This window comes from Oncorhynchus masou, chromosome 5, assembly GCF_036934945.1.
Source record: "Oncorhynchus masou masou isolate Uvic2021 chromosome 5, UVic_Omas_1.1, whole genome shotgun sequence".
Taxonomy (NCBI): Eukaryota; Metazoa; Chordata; class Actinopteri; order Salmoniformes; family Salmonidae; genus Oncorhynchus; species Oncorhynchus masou.
Genome location: NC_088216.1, coordinates 28,288,864 through 28,315,382, shown reverse-complemented (window position 1 = coordinate 28,315,382; position 26,519 = coordinate 28,288,864). Strand labels below are relative to the sequence as shown.

Here is a 26,519-nt window from a genome sequence, read left to right as displayed (position 1 = left end):
GCCAATTGCACACTCCCTAAAAACTGGAGACATCTGGCCCTTTATCACCCCCAGCACAAGGTGCACCTGTGTAATGATCATGCTGTTTAATCAGCTTTTTATGCCACACCTGTCAGGTGGATGGATTATCTTGGCAAAGGAGAAATGCTCACTAACAGGGATGTAAACAAATTTGTGCCCAAATATTTTAGAGAAATAAGCTTTTTGTGCATATGGCAAATGCCTGGGTTCTTTTATTTCAGCTCATGAAACATGTGACCAACTCTTCAGTGTATATATTCGTACACACCCTTCCTGTGACAGCTGTTTATAGGCTTCTACCCTGAGGAGCCTGACGGGCAGAGCTGGAATGTGGACGGGGTGGCTCGGCTCACCGACAGACACCCTGGCCCGAGCCCTCCCCGGGCATTCCAGCACATGTGCACACGACACTGGGCCTCAACCTCAAACCTTTAGGGCAGATTTATCATTGAAACACCCCTCATATTTCCCCTCTGCACTCTCCCTGTTCACCTCCCTCTGTGAGCTAGCAGAGAGCAGAATCTATTTTTCACCTGTGGTTAAGACCGCTAAGACTGTTATGACACTGACATCAGTAACATCCCCAACCTCCATCCCAACCCTTGCACCTTTTTCTCTTTCGTTTTCCCTGTCGTCCGACTGCATTTCCAACCCACTCCAACACAGATAAATCACCCCTGCTTGTATTAAAGGAGTATTATAAGTGACCCATTTTGCTGCGTGGCTAAAACATGGCTGGCACTGTAGGATGATTGCAGACAGCTGTAATTAAACTGCAAGAAAAAAAAGACTGGGCGAGAGGGGGGGTGAGTTAGATGCAACGCAGCAAAGATGAGACTGAGACGGGGGCAGCGAGTTTCTTCCGTCTAGACAGCCCACCCCAACAGGCTTACGACGGCAGCTTTAACCACACACCCAGAGAAAACAGACAACTTGCAGAGTTTGTTTTCCTGGACACTAGTTATTATCCAGTCACTGTTGTCAGACTGCAGCCCGGGGGCTTATGAATTTGCATACTTCCAACACATGGTAATTGTTGCCTTGGGCATTGAGCTAATTGTGATATTAGCTGTGGCGCTAGCTGCAAAGTAAGCATGCTTTGTCCTGAAGATGGTATTAGCCCTTTTTCCTTTTGCTGGTATTTGTTATGCAAATGAATGAAGGGGAGCACAATGGCTCATTATTTTATAAAAATGTATGATGCCTTTCGTATCTATCAACTGTGCAGTTTATTCTATTTTTTTTTGGTGGGCGTTCCCCTTTTCAATCATTCCAATTGCAAATCTATGCTAAGACTTGGCCAAGGCTATGGAAAGCAGCTCTGAAATTCCCAGAGAATTTGTCATGAGGCCATTTTGACGATGAGTGGTTTTTAAGAAAGCTGCTGTGCAATAGTTTCAAATAGGACAAACTACAGCTAGCTTCTCTGAAGCAGAGGCGTCTCTAACAACCTCACTAATCGCCTTACTACAGTTCAACAAAGCCCTTGATATGCATGTGTAGGGTTTTAGTGACGCCATCATGCCACCTACCACTACCCGGAGGTCGGCTCGGTTCGTGGTAAGGAATGCGATACAGGCTGCACTTTGGTAAGCCCCTGGCATTAGTGGTTAAGTCAGCAGCCACTGGCATTTGCTGGACCAGCGATGGGCACAAGTAAAGCCAGGCCAGTGCCCATTCTGCCCTAGGCCAAAACATCCCCCTTTTATCCCGCTGCTGTCCCCTGAACGCGGGTACAGCACCTGCGCGTTAAATCCGACTCCTGCCCGGTCGGCTGGATTTAGTTAACTGGCAGTCGTCCCTCTCTGACGTCCCTCATCCCGCTATCTCCCTAACGCTTCGCTACGTTGGTGTCGGAGCCCATCCAAATGCGGTAGCCGCGTTGTTTGAAACACAGAGTATTGAGTTGAACTTGTGATTATTGTGACGAGTTGACAAATTATTAAATTAAGTTTAGCCATGTTTCCTCCCCAAATTGATGATGATAATGCTGAATGTGCTACGTCTTTGTGAAACTCTACTGGCCTCTAACTCATGGGCAATAATCCAAACTTGATTCAGCCAAGTCATTGATAACAAATTCAGTATCACAACCTCTTGGGTCATCAAGATTTGAAGTATGCTATAATATATATATATATCTCATTGACTAATGTAGAGATCTGTAAGAATGGCTTGCAGCTCTGGTGTCGCCCTGCTCAGTTGACTGAAGGCTGCAAACTTGGCCCCTCATGGTGCCTTTATCCTCCCTGACCCCTCTTGGTCTGTGCTGGAGATATGTAACAGAAGAGAGGAGAAAAGGGAGGTGGCGGCCAGCAGCCTTTCTGCCTGCCGTTGGAGCCAGAAGGACGAGGAGAGGAAAAGAAACCATGGAAAATGGCACTGAAGGCTTTTTGTTTGTCCTCTCTGGTTGAAATAGGGGTCAGACCATTGGTTTGGAGGGGGAGAGTGAGGGAATTTGAGGGGTGCATGTGTTTTGGGGGAGAGGCGTTGGTATTAGTTCTATTGGCCGTCCGCTATCAAACTGGCCCAGCGAGTTCCACAGGATCCCCACAAGTGATTTGCTTGTTAATTTGCCTTTTTAGTCCGGTCATTTGCCAATTGACTAAAAGGCTGTTAGGCCTCGTGTGTCGGTCAAATAGGTCGAGGCCAAACGGTATTGAAGGAAAGAAATTCCTCTAAACATAAAAATGTGTGAATAAATAGCAAACGGAGGTTCGTGTGGGGAGTTGGGGACAAGGTGGTATGGTATGTGTCAACGTTAATACTGTTGAAGTCGGAAGTTTACATACACCTTAGCCAAATACATTTTAAACTAAAATTTTCCCTGTCTTAGATCAGTTTATTTTAAGAATGTGAAATGTCAGAATAATAGATTTTATTTCTGCCTATATTTCTTTCATCACATTCCCAGTGGGTCAGAAGTTGACATGTACTCAATTGGTATTTTGTAGCATTGCCTTTAAATTGTTTAACTTGGGTCAAATGTTTCAGGTAGCCTTCCACAAGCTTCTCACAATAAATTGGGTGAATTTTGGCCCATTCCTCCTGACAGAGCTGGTGTAACTGAGTCAGGTTTATAGGCCTCCTTGCTCGCACATTCTTTTTCAGTTCTGCCCACAAATGTTCTATAGGCTTGAGGTCAGGGCTTAGTGATGGCCACTCCAATACCCTGACTTGTTGTCCTTAAGCCATTTTGCCACAACTTTGGAAGTATGCTTGGGGTCATTGTCCATTTGGAAGACTCATTTGCGACCAAGCTTTAACTTACTGACTGACTTCTTAAGATGTTGCTTCAATATATCCACATCATTTTCCTTCCTCATAATTTCACCTATTTTGCGAAGTGCACCAGTCCCTCCTGCAGCAAAGCACCCCACAACATGAAGCTGCCACCCCCATGCTTCACAGTTGGGATGGTGGTGTTCGGCTTGCGAGCGTCCCTCTTTTTCCTCCAAACATAAAGATGGTCATTATGGCCAAACAGTTCTATTTGCTTCGTCAGACGAGGACATTTGTCCAAAGAGTACGAATCTTTGTCCCCATGTGCAGTTGCAAACTGTAGTCTGGCTTTTTTTATGGCGGTTTTTGAGCAGTGACTTCTTTCTTGCTGTGTGGCTTTTCAGGTTGTCGCTATAGGACTCGTTTTACTGTGGATATAAATATTTTTGTACCTGTTTCCTCCATCTTCACAAGGCCCAGAACGTATCTCCTTCCTGAGCGGCATGATGGCTGTGTGGTCCCATGGTGTTTATACTTGTGTACTATTGTTTGTACAGATGAAAGTGGTACCTTCAGGCATTTGGAAATTGCTCCCAAGGATGAACCAGACTTGTGGATGTCTACATTTTTTCTTCTGACGTCTTGGTTGATTTCTTTTGATTTTCCCATGTCAAGCAAAGTGGTACTGAGTTTGAAGGTAGGCCTTGAAATACATCCACAGGTACACCTCCAATTGATTCAAATGATGTCAATTAGCCTATCAGAAGCTTCTAAAGCCATGACATCATTTTCTGGTATTTTCCAAGCTGTTTAAAGGCACAGGCAATTTAGTGTATGTAGGCTTCTGACCCACTGGAATTGTGATACAGTGAATTGTAAGTGGAATAATCTCTAAACAATTGTTGGAAAAATGATTTGTCATGCACAAAGTAGATGTCCTATCTGACTTGCCAGAACTATAGTTTGTTAACTATAGTTAAGAAATTTGTGGAGTGGTTGAAAAATGGGTTTTAATGACCAACCTAAGTGTATGTAAACTTCCGACTTCAACTGTAAGTAACTGAATAGAGTTGCTGCTTGGCCTCCAGGTTTCCCCATCTGCTCCACTGACGTTTCAGTCAAACTATTAATGATGACCTCAGTCAGATGGCTTCTGCGTAAGTGTCTCTGCTCTCCCAGTCCCCTCTTCCATTCCTCTCTCCCTTCCCCCACTTGCTCTCCCTTCCATTTCTTCTGTTGCTCCCTTAACTCACCCCCTCTTTACGCTCTCCCTCTTCTTGCTCTCCCTTTGTTACGCTCTCCCTCTTTTCTTCTTGCTCTCCCTTCCATTTCTTCTGTTGCTCCCTTAACTCACCCCCTCTGTTACACTCCCTCTTTTCTTCTTGCTCTCCCTTCCATTTCTTCTGTTGCTCCCTTAACTCACCCCCTCTTTGTTACGCTCTCCCTCTTTTCTTCTTGCTCTCCCTTCCATTTCTTCTGTTGCTCCCTTAACTCACCCCCTCTGTTACGCTCTCCCTCTTTTCTTCTTGCTCTCCCTTCCATTTCTTCTGTTGCTCCCTTAACTCACCCCCTCTGTTACGCTCTCCCTCTTTTCTTCTTGCTCTCCCTTCCATTTCTTCTGTTGCTCCCTTAACTCACCCCCTCTTTGTTACACTCTCCCTCTTTTCTTCTTGCTCTCCTTCCTTTTCCATCTCTTGCTCTCTCCTGCGTGTGCTCCACTCTTACGCGCTCTCTTCCTCCTCTCTTGCCAAGCCTGTTTTTTGAGCTCCAAACACAGATTTCTGCTCAGACCATCTGTTGACCTGAGAACATATCTTATAGCGTATCGAGGGGGTAGAGTACTGGAAAGAGGAACAAGTGGCTAAGAATAAAAGGAGTGAGGGGAAGGGGGGTATACTGAAGAGAAATGAACTATTGTTGTTGGTGCTGGGGTAGAGGGGCAGTTGGACAGGGGGAGCTGGAGGAGTGGGTGGGAGGGCTTGAAATAGGAAGGGGTGGTGGGTGGAAAGTATAGTATATGAGGGAAAAAGCAGCAATGGGGAGAGGAGGCCACGTTGGCTTGGGAAGGCAGCCTGCCAGGGTTCGAGGGGCTCCAGCAAGGCTAATGAGCCCCAGATCCTGCTCATCCAGCACCCCTCCCCCCACCCCCACATGTCCATCCACGCCCTACATTTGTTTCGCACAGTATTGTCCATTGAGGCCTTCCAGAACCAGTGTGTGACTTTTCTTAGTAATCGCTGGCTGTCATCGTGGTAAGTATCTGGGCAGCAGAATCACAAACAAATGGGATGTGTGGTCCTGGTTTTCCTGTCTCCGTCTCGGTCTGTCGATTTGTAAGGCCTTGCGGTCTCTCTCCCTCACTCTCCATATATGCTGGAGGACATTTTGTTTTCTCTTATTGCATGTCAAACTTTTTTTTATAGTTCTCTGACAATACCAATTTTAGTCATGGATTGTAAATGTTCTCAGTCTCTGTGATCCTCACATTGTATTGCCATCTGACAGCGTGAGTGACAAATCTTAATGTTAGCTTCCCTGGCTGCTCTCCTGTTTTTCCAGTAGTTTCGAATTCCTCGGCGAGATCATGTGCCTCATGTTGTTTCCGATGGTTCTGGTTTTTTTGCTGTTTTTTTTAACTACTTGTCTACGACTGCATGGTTTCATGTGGCTATTCTGATAATATACTTGACTTCTGCTACCAGTATTTATAGTTCTTTGATAAACAAACATGTTTTCTCACACCAATGTCAACATTTCGGAATCTCTTTTCTCCCCATTCAGATCTGTGAGGTTGTTGACAAGACGTTGGTTCCACTCTGGTTTCAGTGTGTTTGTGATCCGGTGAGTGAGACCGTTGCCGGGCCTACAAGGGATGAAACCGGATGGGGTTGCCATGGAGCCCACAGAAGCTGTAGGAGCCGAACCCTCGGCCCAGGGGATGGCCACCGACGAGATGCCAGCCCCTTCAACTTCCCCATCCCCTCCATCGCAGCCCGAAGACACCCAAAACATCACAGCGAAGCCTGAAAACCCTACAGTGCCCCCTGCGTCCAAGGAGGTCATTGGCAAGGCAGCAGCTAAACCCAAGGCTAAGACCGTGGGCTTGGCTAAACAGCGTCCAGGCACAGCTGGCACCAAGGCCACAGCGGGTCTGGCATCAGGACCCAGCACTTCTCGTCCGGGCACGGCCCCAAGCCACATGGCCAATGGATTAAAGTCCACAGCTAGTGACCTGGCCAAGAAATCGGCGTTGGACAAAAAGAAGACCACCATCGCAGCCGGAGCATCGGCGTCAGCTGCAGCCACGAAGAGGTACGTGGGGCCGGCCGCCGCTTCCACTGTCAGGACCCAAACTAAGGTGGCTGACAGGAAGGCTGTCGGAGTCCCCAGGTCCACCTCTGCTACCAGGACTGTGGCGATGGGTCCTGGCACTCCAACGAGGAGACCTCCTGCTGCTGGTCCCATTAATGGGGCCGGGGCCAGACCCAAAACCACAGGTGAGGACTATACACACAAACATACTGCCGAGTATTTAGTCTTGTTAATCATGTTTTGGTTAGACACAGCTTTTTGTTTTCCTTTGTCCCGTGTTGTGTCTTTAGTCACTGTCCTATGTATTTTAGCGCTCACACAAACCCACCTGTGCTTGGCTGCAGACACATTTGCTCTCAACTCCTACTACACCAATCCTTCATCCCAGTCCTCCGTCCTCACTCCCACCCCTCATCTTCATTCCACCTTTTTCCTCCCCCATCTCTCTCTCTTCATGCACTTTCTCATTTGCTCTCCCTCTCCTCCAGCTTCCAGACTTGCAGCCTCAGCTTCCCCCAAGCCTTCCAGCACTGCAGTCACAGCCAAACCCAATAGGACGACGGTTTCCAAGACAACCAGGTAAGGCAGCCTATCCCGTGACTGCACCACCACCGGGCATGCAAAGTGATTTACCGGGCAGTGACATTTGTGGCTGGCAGATATACATTTGAATGAACTCGAGGGGGGAAAAACCAAGGCACTGTTTATAGTTTAAAAGAAACTCTCCCCTCACATACACAATGCAATCACCCAAGATCTGAGGAGCCGCTTCGCATAAAAGGCACCACTCGACAAATCGGATCAGTGAACGACTTGTTTTGCGAGGAGCTGAAATTGAGTATTGATGAAAAGTGGCCATTGTGGGTCCTGCCGGTCTGTTATTGGATTAGGTTTCCCACTGTGTCCCAAATGGCTTTCCATATTATATATATATATATTGCGCTGCTGTTGACCAGAGCATTATGTGTCCTGGTCAAAAGTAGTACGGTTTCATTTGGGATGCAGCCCTAGTCTGAGTCACGCTATCTCCCACGGCCCTAGTCTACTGAGTCACGCTATCTCCCACGGCCCTAGTCTACTGAGTCACGCTATCTCCCACGGCCCTGGTCTACTGAGTCACGCTATCTCCCACGGCCCTGGTCTACTGAGTCACGCTATCTCCCACGGCCCTGGTCTACTGAGTCGCGCTGTCTCCCACGGCCCTAGTCTACTGAGTCGCGCTGTCTCCCACGGCCCTAGTCTACTGAGTCGCGCTGTCTCCCACGGCCCTAGTCTACTGAGTCGCGCTGTCTCCCACGGCCCTAGTCTACTGAGTCGCGCTGTCTCCCACGGCCCTAGTCTACTGAGTCGCGCTGTCTCACACGGCCCTAGTCTACTGAGTCGCGCTGTCTCACACGGCCCTAGTCTACTGAGTCGCGCTGTCTCACACGGCCCTAGTCTACTGAGTCGCGCTGTCTCACACGGCCCTAGTCTACTGAGTCGCGCTGTCTCACACGGCCCTAGTCTACTGAGTCGCGCTGTCTCACACGGCCCTAGTCTACTGAGTCGCGCTGTCTCACACGGCCCTAGTCTACTGAGTCGCGCTGTCTCACACGGCCCTAGTCTACTGAGTCGCGCTGTCTCACACGGCCCTAGTCAGCACCACCATGTTACTGAATTACATGAGTTATTGCCCCCAGGGCAGGGGTTATTCACGGGGGCTCTGGTCGCTCTCTCGCTGGGATGTTCCAGCAACTCTACGGGTGTGTCTCAGTAATGGTCTAAAGGGGCTACCATGTCAAATGTGATATCGGGAAGCACCTGAGTGAGCTGGGTGAGCAATTACGCAGGTACTTTCCCGGAACAGACGACACAAACAACTGGATTCATTATCCCTTTCAAACCCTGCCTCCAGTCCACTTACCGATATCGGCACGAGCCTCATTGAAATTGCAACAAGGGCTTCTGTGAAAATGTAATTTAATCAGAAGCCACTGCCAGATTTCTGGATAGGGCTGCGCTGTTAAGACACTGATGCCCTTTTCAACCACGTACCTATGTGAGAGTGGATTCTCGGCCCTCACTGGCATGAAAGCTAAATATAAGCACAGACTGTGTGTAAAATGATTTAACACAGACTCTCTCCAATACAACCCAACATTACAAAGTTGTGTGTATATCCTTTCAAGCACACCCTTCTCATTAACCTGTGGTGAGTTTATCACAATTTTTGATGAACAAATGTTTTAAATGTAAGATGGCTAAATAAGGAGTGAAATTATTGATTGTTATTATATTCATATTTGTGCCCTAGTCCTATAAGAGCTCTTTGTCACTTCTCACAAGCCAGGCTGTGACAACTCACACTGGTTCTTATGTTTTGTGTATGTGGCAGGCTTAAAATGATGGCAAAAAAAACATTTGTGTGCTGACCCTGGTGCTAGAGGGTGTACAGCTGACCCTGGTGCTAGAGGGTGTACAGCTGACCCTGGTGCTAGAGGGTGTACAGCTGACCCTGGTGCTAGAGGGTGTACAGCTGACCCTGGTGCTAGAGGGTGTACAGCTGACCCTGGTGCTAGAGGGTGTACAGCTGACCCTGGTGCTAGAGGGTGTACAGCTGACCCTGGTGCTAGAGGGTGTACAGCTGACCCTGGTGCTAGAGGGTGTACAGCTGACCCTGGTGCTAGAGGGTGTACAGCTGACCCTGGTGCTAGAGGGTGTACAGCTGACCCTGGTGCTAGAGGGTGTACAGCTGACCCTGGTGCTAGAGGGTGTACAGCTGACCCTGGTGCTAGAGGGTGTACAGCTGACCCTGGTGCTAGAGGGTGTACAGCTGACCCTGGTGCTAGAGGGTGTACAGCTGACCCTGGTGCTAGAGGGTGTACAGCTGACCCTGGTGCTAGAGGGTGTACAGCTGACCCTGGTGCTAGAGGGGGTACAGCTGACCCTGGTGCTAGAGGGGGTACAGCTGACCCTGGTGCTAGAGGGTGTACAGCTGACCCTGGTGCTAGAGGGTGTACAGCTGACCCTGGTGCTAGAGGGGGTACAGCTGACCCTGGTGCTAGAGGGGGGTATGCAGCTGGAGGTTGAATGTTTGAAGAGGTACGGGACTATAAAAAGCTTGGGAACCACTGTTTTAGACTATTGGGATACTCCGGCTATACAGTATGGCTCCACACCTAATCTCTCGTGGACAGACTACATTAACATTAATGGTAGCGTAGATCTGTCCTGAGACAATGGCGTGTGAGATAATGAGCAGCGTTTAGTTCTAGTGCTTTGGACAAATCAAGATTTCGCACGTTTGCATCTTTTGAATTTTGGGAGTGTACATTTGTCCCATAGGCTTGCCTATAACTTGCAAAGAGAGAGGGTGGAGCTCTTTGTTAGGTTTCAGGTTTCGGTCTTCGTTTTCTGTGTGGACCCAGAACTTAGTCGAGTGAGTTTGTTGGATTTGTTTTAACGATATGGAGAAGCAGTATGTCACTGTGTGTGTGAGATCAAGTTGCTTGTGTTTGACGACAGGAGAAGCAGTATGTCACTGTGTGTGTGAGATCGCGCTGCTTGTGTTTGACGACAGGAGAAGCAGTATGTCACTGTGTGTGAGATCGCGCTGCTTGTGTTTGACGACAGGAGAAGCAGTATGTCACTGTGTGTGAGATCGCGCTGCTTGTGTTTGACGACAGGAGAAGCAGTATGTCACTGTGTGTGTGAGATCGCGCTGCTTGTGTTTGACGACAGGAGAAGCAGTATGTCACTGTGTGTGTGAGATCGCGCTGCTTGTGTTTGACGACAGGAGAAGCAGTATGTCACTGTGTGTGAGATCGCGCTGCTTGTGTTTGACGACAGGAGAAGCAGTATGTCACTGTGTGTGAGATCGCGCTGCTTGTGTTTGACGACAGGAGAAGCAGTATGTCACTGTGTGTGAGATCGCGCTGCTTGTGTTTGACGACAGGAGAAGCAGTATGTCACTGTGTGTGAGATCGCGCTGCTTGTGTTTGACGACAGGAGAAGCAGTATGTCACTGTGTGTGTGAGATCGCGCTGCTTGTGTTTGACGACAGGAGAAGCAGTATGTCACTGTGTGTGTGAGATCGCGCTGCTTGTGTTTGACGACAGGAGAAGCAGTATGTCACTGTGTGTGTGTGACAGCCAGTCTGTCTCTCCATCCATGCTGGGCCCTGTTCCTTCCTCCCTGGGTGAGCCAGAGCTAGTGAACAGGCCTCTCCCAGCCATAGCTGTGACTGCTGCTGCCCTTCCATGAGACTGGGCAGGGCAGGCGGCACAGGGCTCATATATAAAATGAATAAATGTAACACAACATTACTGTTCCGTTTCCCCACCTGCAAAAAAACGTCGGACGGCCCATAATGCAAAACGAGATGAAAGAATGGCCTATAGTACGTTGCCATAGTTACACATTGGCAGAGAAATAGGGTTTTCTTAAACTATTCATCTTAATTGCCCTCGGGGGTGAAATAGTCAATTGTACTGGATAAGAAGCAGATATCAATATATTGGAGACAAATGGGTCGCAACAAAACAGAGTGAGATTGGATGGGAGCCTCAGAACAAGGGGATTGGGTAGTTTGGCAACTGGCAAGTTGAGTTATGATATTAGATTAAAGGGAAAAGGGTTGTCGACTAAGTTAGCAGGTGTGCTGGTAGCTTGAGGCGTCGCAGAGCTGTTTTAACAGCTGGCCTCGCGTGCCATGCTTCTGGCACACACACTGCTGGGTTGTGTTCAGTAGTGCAAAAACATTTTGAAACTGTGAAAGGGGAATGTTCTACCTGAACTTGTCTGGTAACAAATGCTAATTTAATTTTCTGTTCCAAAACGTTTTGCTACTGTGTTCTCTACTGAACATACCCCAGGTGAATGAGTCCACCAATCCCCTAATGCAGTGGTTAAACTTTTTATAGTCCCGTAGCCCTTCAAACATTCAACCTCCAGCTGCGTACCCCCTCTAGCACTAGGGTCATCGCACACTCAAATGTTGTTTTTTGACATCATTGTAAGCCTGCCACACACACTGATACATTTTATTAAATCATAAGAATGAGTGAGTTTTTGTCACCCAGATAGGCCAGTCACGTGAGAAACCCGTCATCATGCAAGCAGTCAGACAAGTGAAAATAATGGTCAGTAAAGAGAACTTTAAGCTTGTCTCTCAGTTTAAAAAAAACGTGTCAATTCTTTGCCCCTTGATAACCAGAGCACTTCTGTATGTTGTCAAAGCATTACATGGTCGCTGCACATATCATTGCATAATGCAGAAGATACACAAGAGTTTAGGGGCCTTGCTTTAACAAAGTTAACCATTTTCACTGTAGTGTCCAAAACGTCTTTCAAGCTGTCAGACATTCCTTTGGCAGCAAGAGCCTCTCGGTGGTTGCTGCAGTGTACCCAAGTGGCGTTGGGAGCAACTGCTTGCACGCGCGTTACCACTCCACTATGTCTCCCTGTCATGGCGTTTGTGCCATCAGTACAGATAGCAACACATCTTGACCACCAAAGTCCATTTGTCACAAAGCTGTCGAATACTTTACAAATATCCTCTCCTGTTGCCCCTGCGCCCATAAATGTAACGGACATATACCAGGAGCTGTGCCAGGCATGCCATGTCTGTTGACTCGTCCAGCTTTAATGGATGGAATTCACTGGCTTGTATGCAAAGCAGTAGTTGTTTCAAAACATATCCTGCCATGTCACTGATGCTTTATGAAAGTGTTTGATGAAGGCATTGTCTGTATAGTTGTTTTTTTGTTAGCCTTTTCCCCCAGCATTGTCCCAGACAGATCTGAGGCAGCAGGAAGAATAAAGTCCTCCACAGTAGTATGGGGTTTGCCTGTTCTAGCCACTCAGTAGGTCACCATATAAGACTCTTCCGGCCCCTTCTTATTGATGGTATATGTTGCTTTTATACATGTCTCACTCCTCAAGTCGTCTTAATTCTCGCTCAAACTCACATGGCTTATTTTTCAAATTGGCATGTTTTGTTTCTAAATGTCTGCCCAAGAGTGACTGTTTCATCGTGTTGTGAGATGGTATTTTACACACATAACACACTGTGGCTGAGGAAAGGCACTACTTCCAATATAAGTGAACCCCAAATCAATTTATTTCTCATCATATTTGCGATTGGATGGTCCAGCGTCCCTGTCTTTGCGGTGCTTTCCCGGGTAAGGGGGCAGTAGCTCTTCGGTTGCATCAGATTCACAACTGTCCATGTTAGCTGTGCTAACAACAAATGTAGAATTACTGATGCTAACATTGGACGTGCTCGTGGAAGCAGAACAACTTGTGTCGTCGACAAGTGCAGGTGTAGTATTGCTGGTAGTAGCAGTACTACCAGTAGAGCTGGTATGTGTCTCTATGGACGCGGGCCTTAAATAATTTTTAAACTATCAATTTTCGAGCAAACGGAATGAGCAGCAGCTACGTTTGGCCACATACGGAGCATTAGTGGATTTCTGCGAGAGTAACGGTTAATGTGATTGGATGTTAATTATTTGACTAGGCTATAACCTTGTTATTTTGCCGAACACCTAGTTGGTTTCATTTTATTTTTGGCAGTGAAACTAGGCTTTTTAAAATTTATTTTTACGGATTTAAAACAAATAATAATTTAAATGTGAATCATTATACCCCGGTTTGGGAGTACCTACCCTAATGCATCTCTTGCCAGAAGTGATGGAGATTGAACCCCACACAAGCAGTCCCTAGCCAGTCTGACAGACAGCAAGAGGGCTTGATTATCTGGCAGGCCACAGTAGGGGGGGTGCCATGGCAACGGAAGGGGATTTTAATTCCCTGTATCTGTATCCTTTCCTTTTCTCTATCTGGAGACAGTGCCCTTGTCCTGTTTTTAAGCAGTTTGTCCGCCCAACCCCTGTCCCTCTATCTCTCCTCCTTTACTCCTCCCTTCTGTTTATGTACAGTACCAGGAATTTAGCCAGCACCCTCTCAACCCTCCCGCTGCTCTCCTCCCTCCACCGTGAGGGCATCTGTCATTTTGGTGGGCCTTAAGACTCCCTCTGAGAATGGGAGGAATCTAGGGTGTTGTATAAGGTGAGGTCATGTGTGTTGAGTCATCCATATGGGAATTTCTGTCAAAATGGTCACTGTAATGAAATTGCAGTTACACCTCATTAGATGACAATCTATGCAGGTCAGATACCTTTTCACTTGCAGTCTGACTCAAACATGCATAATAACAGAGTTGTTGAATAACTAAAAGGAGACCATTGACTGTCACTCTTGATCTTGTGCAATGCAGTCACACAATGTTCCTGTCCCAGCTTCGCTCTCCCCCTTTGGGGATGAAACCATGCAGTTCTGGCCCCAGCCTTGGCAGGGCATAGTTACTGTTTCGCGCAGATGCCTTGTACACATGAGGATAGTATAGTAACCAAGGCCTCAGTAAATGGGTTGTCTCTGGATCAGTTGCTAACCAAACGGATATTACAGCCTATTGTATTGTTGATGTCATCACATAGTGTATAAATTATTTTTAATAGCCATTGAATTCCTTAGCGACATCTTGAATACACCTGTCGGTTCTTTGTATCTCCAAACCGGCTGTGAATCTATTGCACCACTAAGGCATATCAACCAAGTACTGGCTTTGAATCCCTTGTTGACACTAACCAAACCCTTGTAGCCACAACAAATATACCAAAGCCGCTGAACTACAGTGCCACCCAAGCAATTAATACTGTATGGGGACTCTCATCCCTCCTTGACTCCCTCCCTCTGTGAGGATCAGGCAGTTCTGAGTGTCTCTGTGAAGACGAGATGGAGGGGTAAGGCTGTACGCCCAGATGATGTGGCCCCTCGCCTCCCCTCCCTTCCATCTCTCCCTCCTTCCTTTCAGAAGGAGTCTCTCGCTCTCCATTCCCCTGCCTTAATTTATTGCTCCTGTTTTGCGTTCACTACATGGAACTCACCCAGGTAGGAAGGCAATCTGCTTTTAGTCATCTGTCCATTCTCTCCCTCTTTCTTCCATCGTGTTGTTCATTGTCGCTCATTTCATCACTGCGTGCCTCACTTTGTCATTTTCTTTCCCTCTCAATCTCTTTTCTTCCTTTCCTCCGTTTAATGCCGTCTCGTCTAACACGGCTCACCCCGCTTGTCTTCAACTAATTCCCCCATGTCATCTGAAGGTACAGCATGCCTGCTTTCTTATTTCGCTGCTCTTTACCATGCAATCAAGGCCCTGCTCCCTCTGTCCCACCGACGCACCCTATTACAGTATAATAATAGCGAAACCTGAAGGCCTTTGAGTCTCCGCAGCCTTTGTTTTGATCCTGCTAACAAATGGAAACAAATGGCCATTATTGGGCTGAGTCGCTGTGGGAGAGGCGTTTGTGTGGCCAGGCATGTACGGCCAGACCACTTCCGTAAGTTTGTCATTGTGAGTTCATCTATGTTGTCGGCTGTGTCCAAACCATGGCGAACCAATCAGGAACAGCATGACGGATATTGGTGTAATTGACTGAATCGCAACAATGTCACAAACCGGTCAGCTCCTCTGACATTTCCTATCCCTTTTTGTTTTAGACGCTGTGTAGGTATGAATCTGTCCTATAGAACGATATGCAAAGCATCGATTTTTGCACAAATACAGTGCTGCCCTTGTTTCATTACACCTGGTTCTTAAGCAACTGTTTTGAATGTAGGTTACTGTAGCGCTTTGGAGCATGGGCTACAACTCATCGCACAAGCCTGTCAATATAAACGCCTCGCACCAGTCTGTACATGTAGATTGCACACACCAGTATCACGCACCCAAGCATAGCTCTGTAGATGTTACTATTCCCTGCTCCGCTGTTGCATAGCCTAAGGATAATCGGTCAAGTGTGCTCATGAATGCAAGGGCACTAGGGCATACAAACACGCACACTTGACATTCTGTCCACTCAGCAGTATGCAGGGGGATGGGCACTGCCTTGCTCTGAAAAAGGTCGCGTCTGGATCCTGTGGCTTTTCCACAGTTGTCTGGCACCTGTTTTTAAAGTGAACGAATGGCAGATCTAGGATCAGCTTACCCCCGCCAAATCCATAACCTCAGCCAGGAGAGGGGTAATTTTGAAACTGACCTCGAATCTGTTAGGGGCTGATTAAGCATATACAGTCACCTGCCACAAGACCACTTACCCTCTTCCTTTATTGCTCTAGTCTACTGTTTGACCTGAAGAGCCAAGAGATTATGTATTGCCCAGGGTATGTTCATTACATGTTCGCAATGGAAAAGGTTTTGCAACAAAAGGAAAATGTGTTTTATAAGACAAGTATATTGCCTACTGTTCAGTTTTGTACCTACTGAACACGACCCAGGAGTCTTGGGAAGGTTGAGTTCCGCTGTTAAGAGGTCCTTAATGTTATCTATGTGACATCAGGTGCTGTAGATGTCCTGGAGGGTAGGCAGTGTGCCCCGGTGATGCGTTGGGCGGATCCCACAACCCTCTGGAGAGCCCTGCAGTTGCGGACGGTGCAGTTGCCGTACCAGGCAATGATACAGCCCGACAGGATGCTCTCAATGGTGCATCAGATGTTTGTGAGGGTCTTAGGGGTGAAGCCAAATTTCTGTTGTGCCTTCTTCAGCACTATCTGTGTGGCTGGACCATTTTCAGGTTGTCAGTGATGTACACACAGAGGAACTTTAAGATTTTCACCAGGAGGGGGCTGAGCACGCACACTTGTGGGGCCCCCGTTTGTGGAACAAGGTAGTGGAGGTGGTATCACCACCTGGGGTCGACCTGTCACGATATCCAGGACCCAGTTGCACAGGGCTTGGTTCAGACCCAGGGCCACAAACTTAGTGATGCGCTTGGAGGGCACTATGGTGTTGAAGGCTGAGCTGTAGTCAATGAGAACAGCATTCTTACATAGGTGTTCCTCTCGTCCAGATGTGATAAGGCAGTGTGACAATGATTGCTTTATCCATGGATCTGTTCGGGTGGTATGAAAGTTATAGTGGGTGTGGGGTAAGATTGAAATGATATGATCCTTGATTAGTCAAAGCACTTCATGATGACAAAGTGAGCGCTACGAGGCGATGGTCATTTAGTTCAGTTACCTTGGGTACAGGTACCATGGTGGCCATCGTGAAGCATGTGGGGACAGCAGACTGGGATAGAGAGCGATTGAATATGTCCGTAAACACACCAGCCAGCTGGTCTGCACATGCTCTGAGGACACAGCTGGAGATACCGTCTTGGCCGGCAGCTTTACGAGGGTTAACGCGCTTAAATGTCTTACTCGCGTCGACGACGGAGAAGGAGAGCCTGCAGTCCTTGGTAGTGGGCCTCGTCGGTGACACTGTGTTCTCCTCAAAGCGAACAAAGGTGTTTAGCTTGTCCGTGAGCAAGACGTCGGGTGTCCGCGACGTGACAGGTTTTCTTTTGTAGTCCGTGATTTGTCTGTAGACCCTGCCACATACGTCTCGTGTCTGAGCCATTGAATTGCGACTCCACTTTCTCTATACTGACATTTTGCCTGTTTGATTGCCTTGTGGCGGGAATAACTACACTGTTTGTATTCTGCCATATTTCAAGTCACCTTGCCATGGTTAAATGCAGCAGTTTGCACTTTCAGTTTTGTGCGAATGCTGCCATCTATCCACTGTTTCTGGTTAGGGTAGGTTTTAATATTCACAGGGATACAACATCTCCTATACACTTCCTGATAAACCCAGTCACTGTATATTTGTCTATTATTCTCGGAAGCTACCTGGAACATATCGAAGCAATCTTGAAGCGTGGGTTCCGATTGGTCAGACCAGCGTTGAAGAATAGTCCTTAGCACCGATACTTCCTGTTTGAGTTTCTGCCTATAGGAAGGGAGGTGCAAAATGGAGTCGTGGTCAGATTTGCCAAAAGGAGGGCCTTGTAGGCATCCTGGATGTTGAAGTAACAACTGTGGTTGAGTTTTTTTAGCAGCGCAAGTATTAGTCTATATATTCGTAGAACTGCTGGGGCGGCAGGGTAGCCTAGTGGTTAGAGCGTTGGACTAGTAACCGGAAGGTTGCGAGTTCAAACCCCCGAACTGACAAGGTACAAATCTGTCGTTCTGCCCCCAGGCCGTCATTGAAAATAAGAATTTGTTCTTAACTGACTTGCCTGGTTAAATAAAGGTAAAATAAAATAAAAAATAAAAGAAACTTCTGCAGACTTTTCCGAAAATTTGCTTTAATATCCCAGCTTCAATAAATGCCGCCTCAGGATATGTGGTTTCCAATTTGCATAAAGTCCATTTGAAGTTCTTTTGAGGGCCGTCGTGGTATCAGCTTGAGGGGGGGATATACACGGCCGTGACTCAACCGAAGAAATTTATCTTGGGAGATAATACAGTCGGCATTTGATTGAGGTATTCTAGGTCGGGTGAACAAAAGAACTTGAGTTCCTGTATGTTATCACAATTACACCATGAGTCATTAATCATGACACATACTCCCCCAACCTTCTTCCCGGAGAGATGTATTCCTGTCTGCGCGATGAACTGAGAACCCAACTGGCTGGACCGACTGTCAAGTGTCTGTCAAATTTAAGGAAGTATCTGTGTTAATTGTGCAAACATCAGTGTAGTAGGACATTCAGTCATACAGTGTAGAGTCTGTCCAGCCAGTTGGGTTCTCAGTTCAAGAGCCATGTTAGTCCCTGATGTCTATCTTGAAAGAAAGCCTTGCCCTGAGCTCGTCAACTTTATTATCCAGAGACTGAACATTAGCTAGTAATACACTCGGAAGAGGTGGGTGGTGTGCGTGCCTCCTAAGTCAGACGAGAAGACTGCTTCGAGTACCTCTCCTCCGCCAATGTCGTTTTGGGTCAGCCTCTGGAATCATTTCAATTGCCCTTGGGGGTGTGAACAAAGGTTCCGCTTCAGGGAAGTCGTATTCCTGGTCATAATGCTGAGTTACCACCTCTGATATCCAATAGTTCTTCCCGGCTGTATGTAAGACACATTTTTCTGGGCAAACAATGTAAAAAATAATACATAAAATAAACTAAATACTGCAAAGTTTCCTAGAAGCGAGTCAGCCCTCTGTCTGTGTTATTTTATCATTTTAATTAAAACATTTATTTGACCTTCATTTAACAAGGCAAGTTGGTTAAGAATAAAATCTTACTTACAATGACGGCCTACCCTGACCAAACGCGACGCTGGGCCTATTGTGCGCTGACCTATGGTACTCCCAAACACGGTAGCTTGTGAAACAGCCTGGAATCGAATCAGGGTCTGTAGTGACTCCTCTAGCACTCTGAGATGCAGTGCCTTAGACCGCTGCGCCACTCGGGAGCCCATCATTGTGCCCTCTTGGTCAGGTTATTGTGACATGAATGTGTTCTCCATAACCTACCTGGTTTAAATAAAATGTTTTCTTCCCCAGGCCTGCCACTGGTCACACTGGCCTGTTGATGGGCACATCCAAGCCAGCCGCTGCCGGCTCCAGCAGACCTGCAGCTTCCAGAGTCGGCACCACAGCCCCCCCTACTGGCAGGACTACCACAGTGCAGGCACCCAAACCTACAGGCCCTGCCAAGAAAGGTGCACATGCCTTACAAGTTGTTTTGTACCATGAATGTAACCCACTTGATTCTATTAGGATTGGTCTTGATTATCACCTGTATGTATCTCAATCAACTTGCGAAGGTACCATTTTATATTTTTAGTTGAGAAGAGCTATGCGTGTTTAAATTATTCCTGTTCATTTACAGATGTCAGCAGACCAGCTGCCGCAGCCAGAAAGCCGGCAACATCCGCCACTACCAAAACGACCAAACCTGACCCCCCTAAAGCGACTGCAGCCTCCAGACCTGAGCCTGCCTCCAAAAGGGCCCATCCCACCAAGGCGGCAGACACCAAGCCAGCCCGCCCTACATCACAGGACCCTAAGCCCCTGCCCACACGTAAAGCCCCTCCCACCACACGGCCCCCTGCCACCCGACAGCCCCAGGGCAAGACACCCCCTGCCTCCCCCAGCAACAAGCCCGTGGGCAGCACCATCCCCCAGTCGGTCAAACAAGCCTCCAAACCAACCCAGTCTGTCCTGCCTTTCACTGCCAGACCTGGAGCTCCCAAGTCTGCTGCTGCAGGAGTGGCTGCTGCAGGAGTGGCTGCTGCAGGAGTGGCTGCTGCAGGAGTGGCTGCTGCAGGAGTGGCTGCTGCAGGAGTGGCTGCTGCAGGAGTGGCTGCTGCAGGAGTGGCTGCTGCAGGAGTGGCTGCTGCAGCAGTTGCCGCAGCAGAGCCAGAAGTGGCCGCTTCAGAAGTCCCAGCACCAGTGTCTGCGTTTTCACCAGCAGTGGCCCTGGAGCCCAGAGAAGAGGTTTCAGCCCCAACTCCTCGGGATACTACTTCTCCATCTCCACCACAGAGCCCACTCAGGCTGGCTCCTGCTCCACCACAGGGCTCACTAGTCACTGTTGCCAGGGATGAGATGTCTGAACGACCAGAGACCGTCCCAGCAGCCCCGACACAGCCAGCACCAGACCAGACCTTACCCCAGGACATCCCCACAGCAGTTGCTAGGGCTACACCCAGCCCTCCGGATGCCTCAGAGAAAGCCCAGCTCAACATGGATGAAGAAGAGGATGAGGAGAGGGAGGGCAGCCAGCAGGTGTCTGTGTCAGAAATGAGTGGCACCCAGCCCACAGAAGAGTCCAGGCCTGGTTCAGCCGGCCCTGCGGGCTCGGGGTGGCGTGCAGGCGGTGCCCTGCTATCGGAGCTGGACTCTGAGGAGGTGAGCTGTAGTCAGCAGGGGGTGTCGGAACTGAGCGCCCCGGGCGTCCTGGAGGGCACGGAGAGCATGGATGACCTAGGAGACGCCAGTCTGAAGGGTGCCATCGACATGGAGGGCATGTCTGCCTCGGCCGGCTCGCCTGACTTTGAGAAGGTGTCCGACATCCCGACCAATGATTTTGATGACTACGATGAAGACGGAGACCGGGTGTGCGACATGGAGGTGGGTTCGGAACGGGCGGATGACCCAAGAAGAGTGAGGCATGACGAGGATGAGGATGATGACGTGGAGATGGCTAGTGAGGGGGTGACTGAGAGCGGGCTGGAGAGCTACGGCAATGCAGACGAGGATGACTTTGCAGAGGATGAGAGACTGGACAACCTGAACCGAGCCCCGCCTGCCCCACTCCTGCCCTCTGCCCTGGCCGCCCAGTGGGACCAACCCAACCCCAGCTCCTTTTGTGACCCCTGGGCCCAGCCGCACCCCCAGGCTGCCTCAGCCGCCCCCCTGCAGACCCCTACCAGCCCCTCTTCAGACCCTTGGCAGGCTGATAAGACACCCACCCTGTACTCCACTCAGCCCTGGCTGCAGCTGGCTGCCACACCATTTGTTCCAGCCCTGCCTGAGCCCTCACACCAGCCTGCCCCTGCATCTCCACTTGAAAGAGAGACCCTAGCCCCGTTGCAGTCCCTGTCCCTCATAGCTGCCTCTGGACGCGGCATGTCACACTCCAGCACCCTAAGCCCTACGGAGCTGGTTGTCCACAGCAGTAGCGAGACCAGCACCGCAGAGGAGCTCTGTGACTACAACAGCAGCTCCGGGGTGGAGTCCCGCTCTGAGGGGGGGAAACTCCACACCCTGGCTACCGCCGGGCTCTCCCTTCAGCCTGAATTGGAGAACCAGGACCTGGGAATCCACCTGGAGAGAGAGGACGGCGAGGGGGAGGAGGCAGAGACCCTGCCAGCCGACGAAGTCCCAGGGGACCCCGCCACAGCACCTACGTCCAACCCCTCGTCCTCCACCACAGAGGATGAGGCCAGCGACACGGAGGGCGAGGCCCAGCTGGGCCAGGACATCCACAACGACAGCAAGCCCGGCGCCCAGCGCTGCCTGTCTGCCCTGGAAGAAGGGGAGGAGACCAGCGGCGGTGCAGAAGAGGGTGGAGACACCCCCCAGTCTGCCAACTCGGCGGCATCCTACGCCTACGACATGACGGCGTCCAACTCCAATACCCACTCCACGGCTGAGAGCTGCGCCAAGAGCCCCGGCATCTTCTCTCTGGAGGAGCTGCCTGAGGAGGCCAAGGACCCGTCGCTCATCCAGGAACTGACCCTGCCACCGTCCCAGCAACAGGCTGCCTCGGCAGACTCCCTCCTCGTCTCCAACCCAGAGGAGCAGCAGTATATGTTGTGTGGGACACTTGAGGCAGAGCTGGGGGACACGGGGGATCTGAAACCCCTGGACCCCACGCTGTTTGCGGCCCCCCAGCAGTTCGGGGAGGGCCCCCGTGTCACCCAACCGCCCTACTACTCCACTATCTGTGAAAACACTGAGAACTCTCTCACAGGTAACGTATAGTTTCCCCCCCCCCCACACACACACACACACACTTCCCTACATACCCAGTAACGCAGCTTTTCACCCCTCCCCAGAACCCTCTTTGCTGTGTTAGTCGTCATCATTGTTTGTCCCAAACCTCTCCAACTGGGGTGGATGTGATCCAAATGTAAAAATAGGGAAGGGAAGAAATAAAGGCTTTAAATACAGCAGTGCCACTTCCCTCGTATGATATTACCTTATGAGTAAATGGCTTAACTCCTGTATGTGCAATAGCTTCAACTATTAGAATGTGTTTTTCTTCACTTTTTAATTAACATGAACTGGCATGGTTTGATTTGGATTGACTGGGCTGTTGTGAAGCAGCTCTTAAGACAAAAAACAAGAAGAAACATAACAAAAGAAAATGTGGAATGAATGTTTAACTATGTATTTATCTGACCCTTTTTACTGAACAAGAAAATGCTGGTGAATGTTGATTTGTATTGTCTTGCTGTTTCCCATCATTAAGAAACAGACATCTGTCCTCATCCCCCGAGCACTCCCCCTTCCCTCCTGCACTTTAAGATTAGACTGCCCCCCCCCCCTTCTTACATTTGTCCTTTTTGAGTATTTACCATTACCAAGCTTTAAATAAAGAATAGATATTTAACATGACTACTCTCTCCCGGACAGTTTTATTCAAGTGGGGATTGGGGAGTTGGATGGCACACTTTGTACTTATCAGCGATTATTCAGTCCTATAACATGGGAGTCAAGGTTGTCGAAACCTTATGTGGGAGACATTATATACCTGTGGGGCATATGGATTCAAAACACAATATGGTCTCCCAGCAAGGAAGAATTCATACCTACATCCTCATATACACTACTCCCACCATCCAGAATAGGGCTCAACAAAGACATTATGGAGGATGTTAAACTCCCACCCCTCAGCTGCTCCTCCCACCCCTCAGCTGCTCCTCCCCCTCCTGTACTGTGAACCACCCCCGGTGCCCCTCCCTGGTCCGCTGGATTCTTCCTCCTCCACCAGACAAACTGAGAAACAACATCAAGAAGGTTCCCCATCATCCAAACAGTAGAGGACACCCACCAGTGTTTTATTTTCTTCGAGTAATGTGTGTGTTGCCTTTTCCTTACTGTTCTGCCTGGCCTCTGCATTGTTTGAGTATCTCTTATGTCTACAAGTGCATGTTCACCGTACACCATTTTTAACCACACTGTTTAACTACTTTACCCTTGGGACGCCTTGTTTGCATGTCACTGACTGACACTCATTGGCTTTGGTTTGGGGGCTTGGTCCGAAATGGCACCCTATTCTCTAAATGATGCACGGGCCCTGGTCAAAAGTAGTGCATATATATGTGAAATATGGTGGCATTTCAGACTCAGTCCAGGTACACGTGGCGCTGCTGTCTATGTACTGATGCATGGTTGAAAGGTCTTGTCTTGCATGTTTCACTTACTCACCAGCTCCCCACAGGGACTGAAGGAAATGGTTGGTTGCTCACAAGCTTTTATTTGTTTTTATTTCACAAGACTATCGTTGGTAGTTACTGCATATACAGGAAGCCGCTTTTATTGCACAACTTTTGCACCCAAAAAAATACTATCAGCATATTTTGTTTGGGAAGTCACATTTTGAAAAGGTTAATGAAATGGATTGCTATATTTGCTCTCTGCTTTAACTCCTCCCCACCAGCCAATGCCCCGCCCCTCCAGCCAATGCCCCGCCCCTCCCACCATCTCCCTGCTGTCACCATTTCTCCTGGGCACCCATCGCTTCACTTCACCCCTGTCCCCACCTCTTTTTAAACGCTTTGTTTTTCAGGCTGTTAATGTTGCACATCTTGCCGACGATATCATGTGAATGAGGAGGTAGTTCCTGGGTTCAGCAGTCATATTGACACACTTTGTCTATCCTAAACCATTAGGCCCAGCTACAATTGTCAATTTGGCATTCAAACATCCACTATGCCAGAAATGTATGAAAATCTACAGGTAACTGCCAAAATAATGGAAACACTTGAGTAAATGAGAGTTGCAAAGTATATTAAAGCAGGTGCTTACACACAAGTGTGGTTCCTGAGTTAAACAATTAACATCCCATCATGCTTAGGCCATGTTTAAATATGCTGGGTTGGCCAATTATTTTGGAGGGCACTGGCCCCCACAGGACACGAGTGGTCACTGAATGGTTTGATGAGCATGAAAATGTCAACCATATGCCATGTCTGTCACCCAGTTGAACACTTAGAGGAGATTCTGGAGCGGCGCCTGAGATTTTCCACCGCCATCAACGAAACACCCAAAATGTTATTTATCGTTGAAGAATGGTGTTGCATTCCTCCAATGGAGTTGCAGACACTTGTAGAATCTATGCCAAGTTGTATTGAAGCTGTTCTGGCTCGTGGTGCCCCAACACCCTATTAAGACATTGTTGTTTCCTTTATTTTGGCAGTTACCTGTACAATATAATAGTTGTAAGTTGCCTGTGATGAATTATGCATCACTTTTCAAGCCACAAACCCACAAATTACAATCTCTCGAAGCTACATTTTTACTGGGTGTAGAATACCAGGACATTACATCACTGTCTTAAACTCCTCCCACTAACGTCTCCTTGGTAGACTACAATACCCACAGTCTCTGTTATCTGCTCTGACCTGCACTGCTACCTCTCACTTGTCCGTCTTTCTCTCTAACACACTCTTCCCACCGGGTGATCTCCACTTCTTCCTCGCAGGGATCAACGCGCTCCCGCAGCCACACTACCGCCGCGACCACCACCCCAACCCCCACTGTGACCTCTTGACCCCACCCAGGCTGACCTGTGCTGACCTACCCCCCCGGAGCCCTCGCCTGCAGGCCAGCCCCCAGCTCCACCGACTGGAACGGCACAAGCAACAACTACTAGAGCTGCAGCAACGCAGAGAACAGCAGGGCAAACCCAAAGAAGAAAACGACAAAGAGGCGAGGAAGAAAAGCGAGAAGGAAATGAAGAAAAAGGAGGCAGAGGAGACGCTGAGGAGGGAGGAGGTGGAGCAGAGACAGCAGATCATGCAGTGGCAGCAAGAGCTGGAAGAGCAGACACAGCAGATGTCACCGCAACAACAGCCCCAAAAAGGTCAGGCAACAGTGCTGCTTTCCCCTTCCTCTGGTCTCCATACCATTTATGAAGCACTGGAGAGTGATGAAGAGGAGGGGAAGGAAATTGAGGTTAATGTCCAGCTCAAACAATGCGAAGAAGCCCCGCTGGAGAAAGAGGTTGACAGTAACAGTGACCGCCGAGAGGTATTGGACGAAGCCGAAAGCAACTCCACTTCCAGTCCCTCTCCAGACTCCCCGAGCAGGAAGAGTCCCGGGACGCCTCCCCACCCCCCGTCTCCCAAGAATGCCCCCCTCCTCTGGACCTGGACTGGGGGAAGAAAGTTGACATTGTCCAGCAGCTGATCAACCAGACCCTGCTGCTGACGGGCGACGGCTGCTCCTCCCTGCTCTTGCTGCCCGGGGGCAGAGGAGGCACCTTGAGCCCCCTGGAGGCCAGCCTGTGGCCCAACCTGCTGCCCCCCCTCACCCCTCCCTCAGCCACGGTCACGGCGGTCAGCAGCTTCTCTCCGGAGGCCCCCGGCCAGTCCCCCCAGGGCGAGTGGACAGTGGTGGAGCTGGAGACACACCACTGAGGGACGTGTGTGTGTGTGTGTGTGTGTGTACACAGTGAAGACTCACCACTAATGGTCGCACACAATGTTATTCAAGGTCTGTCATTCACATCACTGCTGTACACACCTACTGTAACACCACCTCTCTTACCTCTCCTTGCCATTCAACACCACTGCAAATACAACACTACTGTTTGATACACTGAACTTATACCACTGTTTCCTCAAACATGATACCTTTTGAATGGGTGGCAAAGGACACTGACACCCCAGTCATATCAATCACAGACTGACTCACACTGAAATTTTACACCTCTCTCATGCCAAAACAATCATGTTCGGTTACACACCAACAGTCCCAGAAGGCTACTACCTTGATTAGGCTGGTTGACTGAAGCTTCTGGACCAGCTATTTGGGTAGAATAGTGACCGCTTGTTAGCCATGGTCCATTTTACTGAAGCCAAAACGACTGGATTCATCACACACATGCAATATGTTCAGGTTGGGGTCCTAGGTGGTTTAGTTTCCACTGAAGATGTTGATTAGTATAGATGTTTAACTGACTATTGGTCTGAATTACTGATGACAAACTGCACTTGACTAGACCAGCATCCTATAATGATTACCCTGAACCTGTCACTCACTCAATGCCTGCTTTGTGCTTCAAACCGTTTTGATTTACTCTAGAGCAACAAATCATAGAAATAGAATCCCTAGAACGGTCATGGATCCTCATTCAAATTGCTGAGGGCCTTTATCCTGTCTAGGGGTTCTATTTATATGGGCCAAGTAACTGTTTCTCTGACATCAAACCAGAGGCCTTCCACCAGCTCAGGTAAAACACTGGTTGGCCGTATGTGTTAGAATAAGGTTATTTATCGACTCTGATGAATGCCACCATTTTTCAGGGTGGTATTTCACTAAGCAGGATCTATTTTGGGATCCAGCTTAGTGAAATACACCTGGGTGCTAATAAAATGGACTGTTTCTGTTGCATGCTACTGCTGACTCTGATGGTCACTGG

General features: G+C 48.8%; 1 protein-coding gene across 1 annotated transcript in view; it reads left to right on the top strand.

The window, feature by feature from the left end:
* LOC135539232 (mucin-2-like) overlaps nt 1-22,489 on the top strand; it is a 36,718-nt gene extending 14,229 nt beyond the window's left edge. Inside the window, exons 2-5 of the mRNA XM_064965056.1 lie at nt 6,025-6,740; nt 7,044-7,134; nt 18,926-19,083; nt 19,254-22,489. Of these exons, the coding sequence (XP_064821128.1) occupies nt 6,116-6,740; nt 7,044-7,134; nt 18,926-19,083; nt 19,254-21,853 (3,474 nt within the window). The 5' untranslated portion in view covers nt 6,025-6,115 and the 3' untranslated portion in view covers nt 21,854-22,489. The remainder of the gene's footprint in view (nt 1-6,024; nt 6,741-7,043; nt 7,135-18,925; nt 19,084-19,253) is intronic.
* Nucleotides 22,490-26,519: the final 4,030 nt, after the last annotated feature.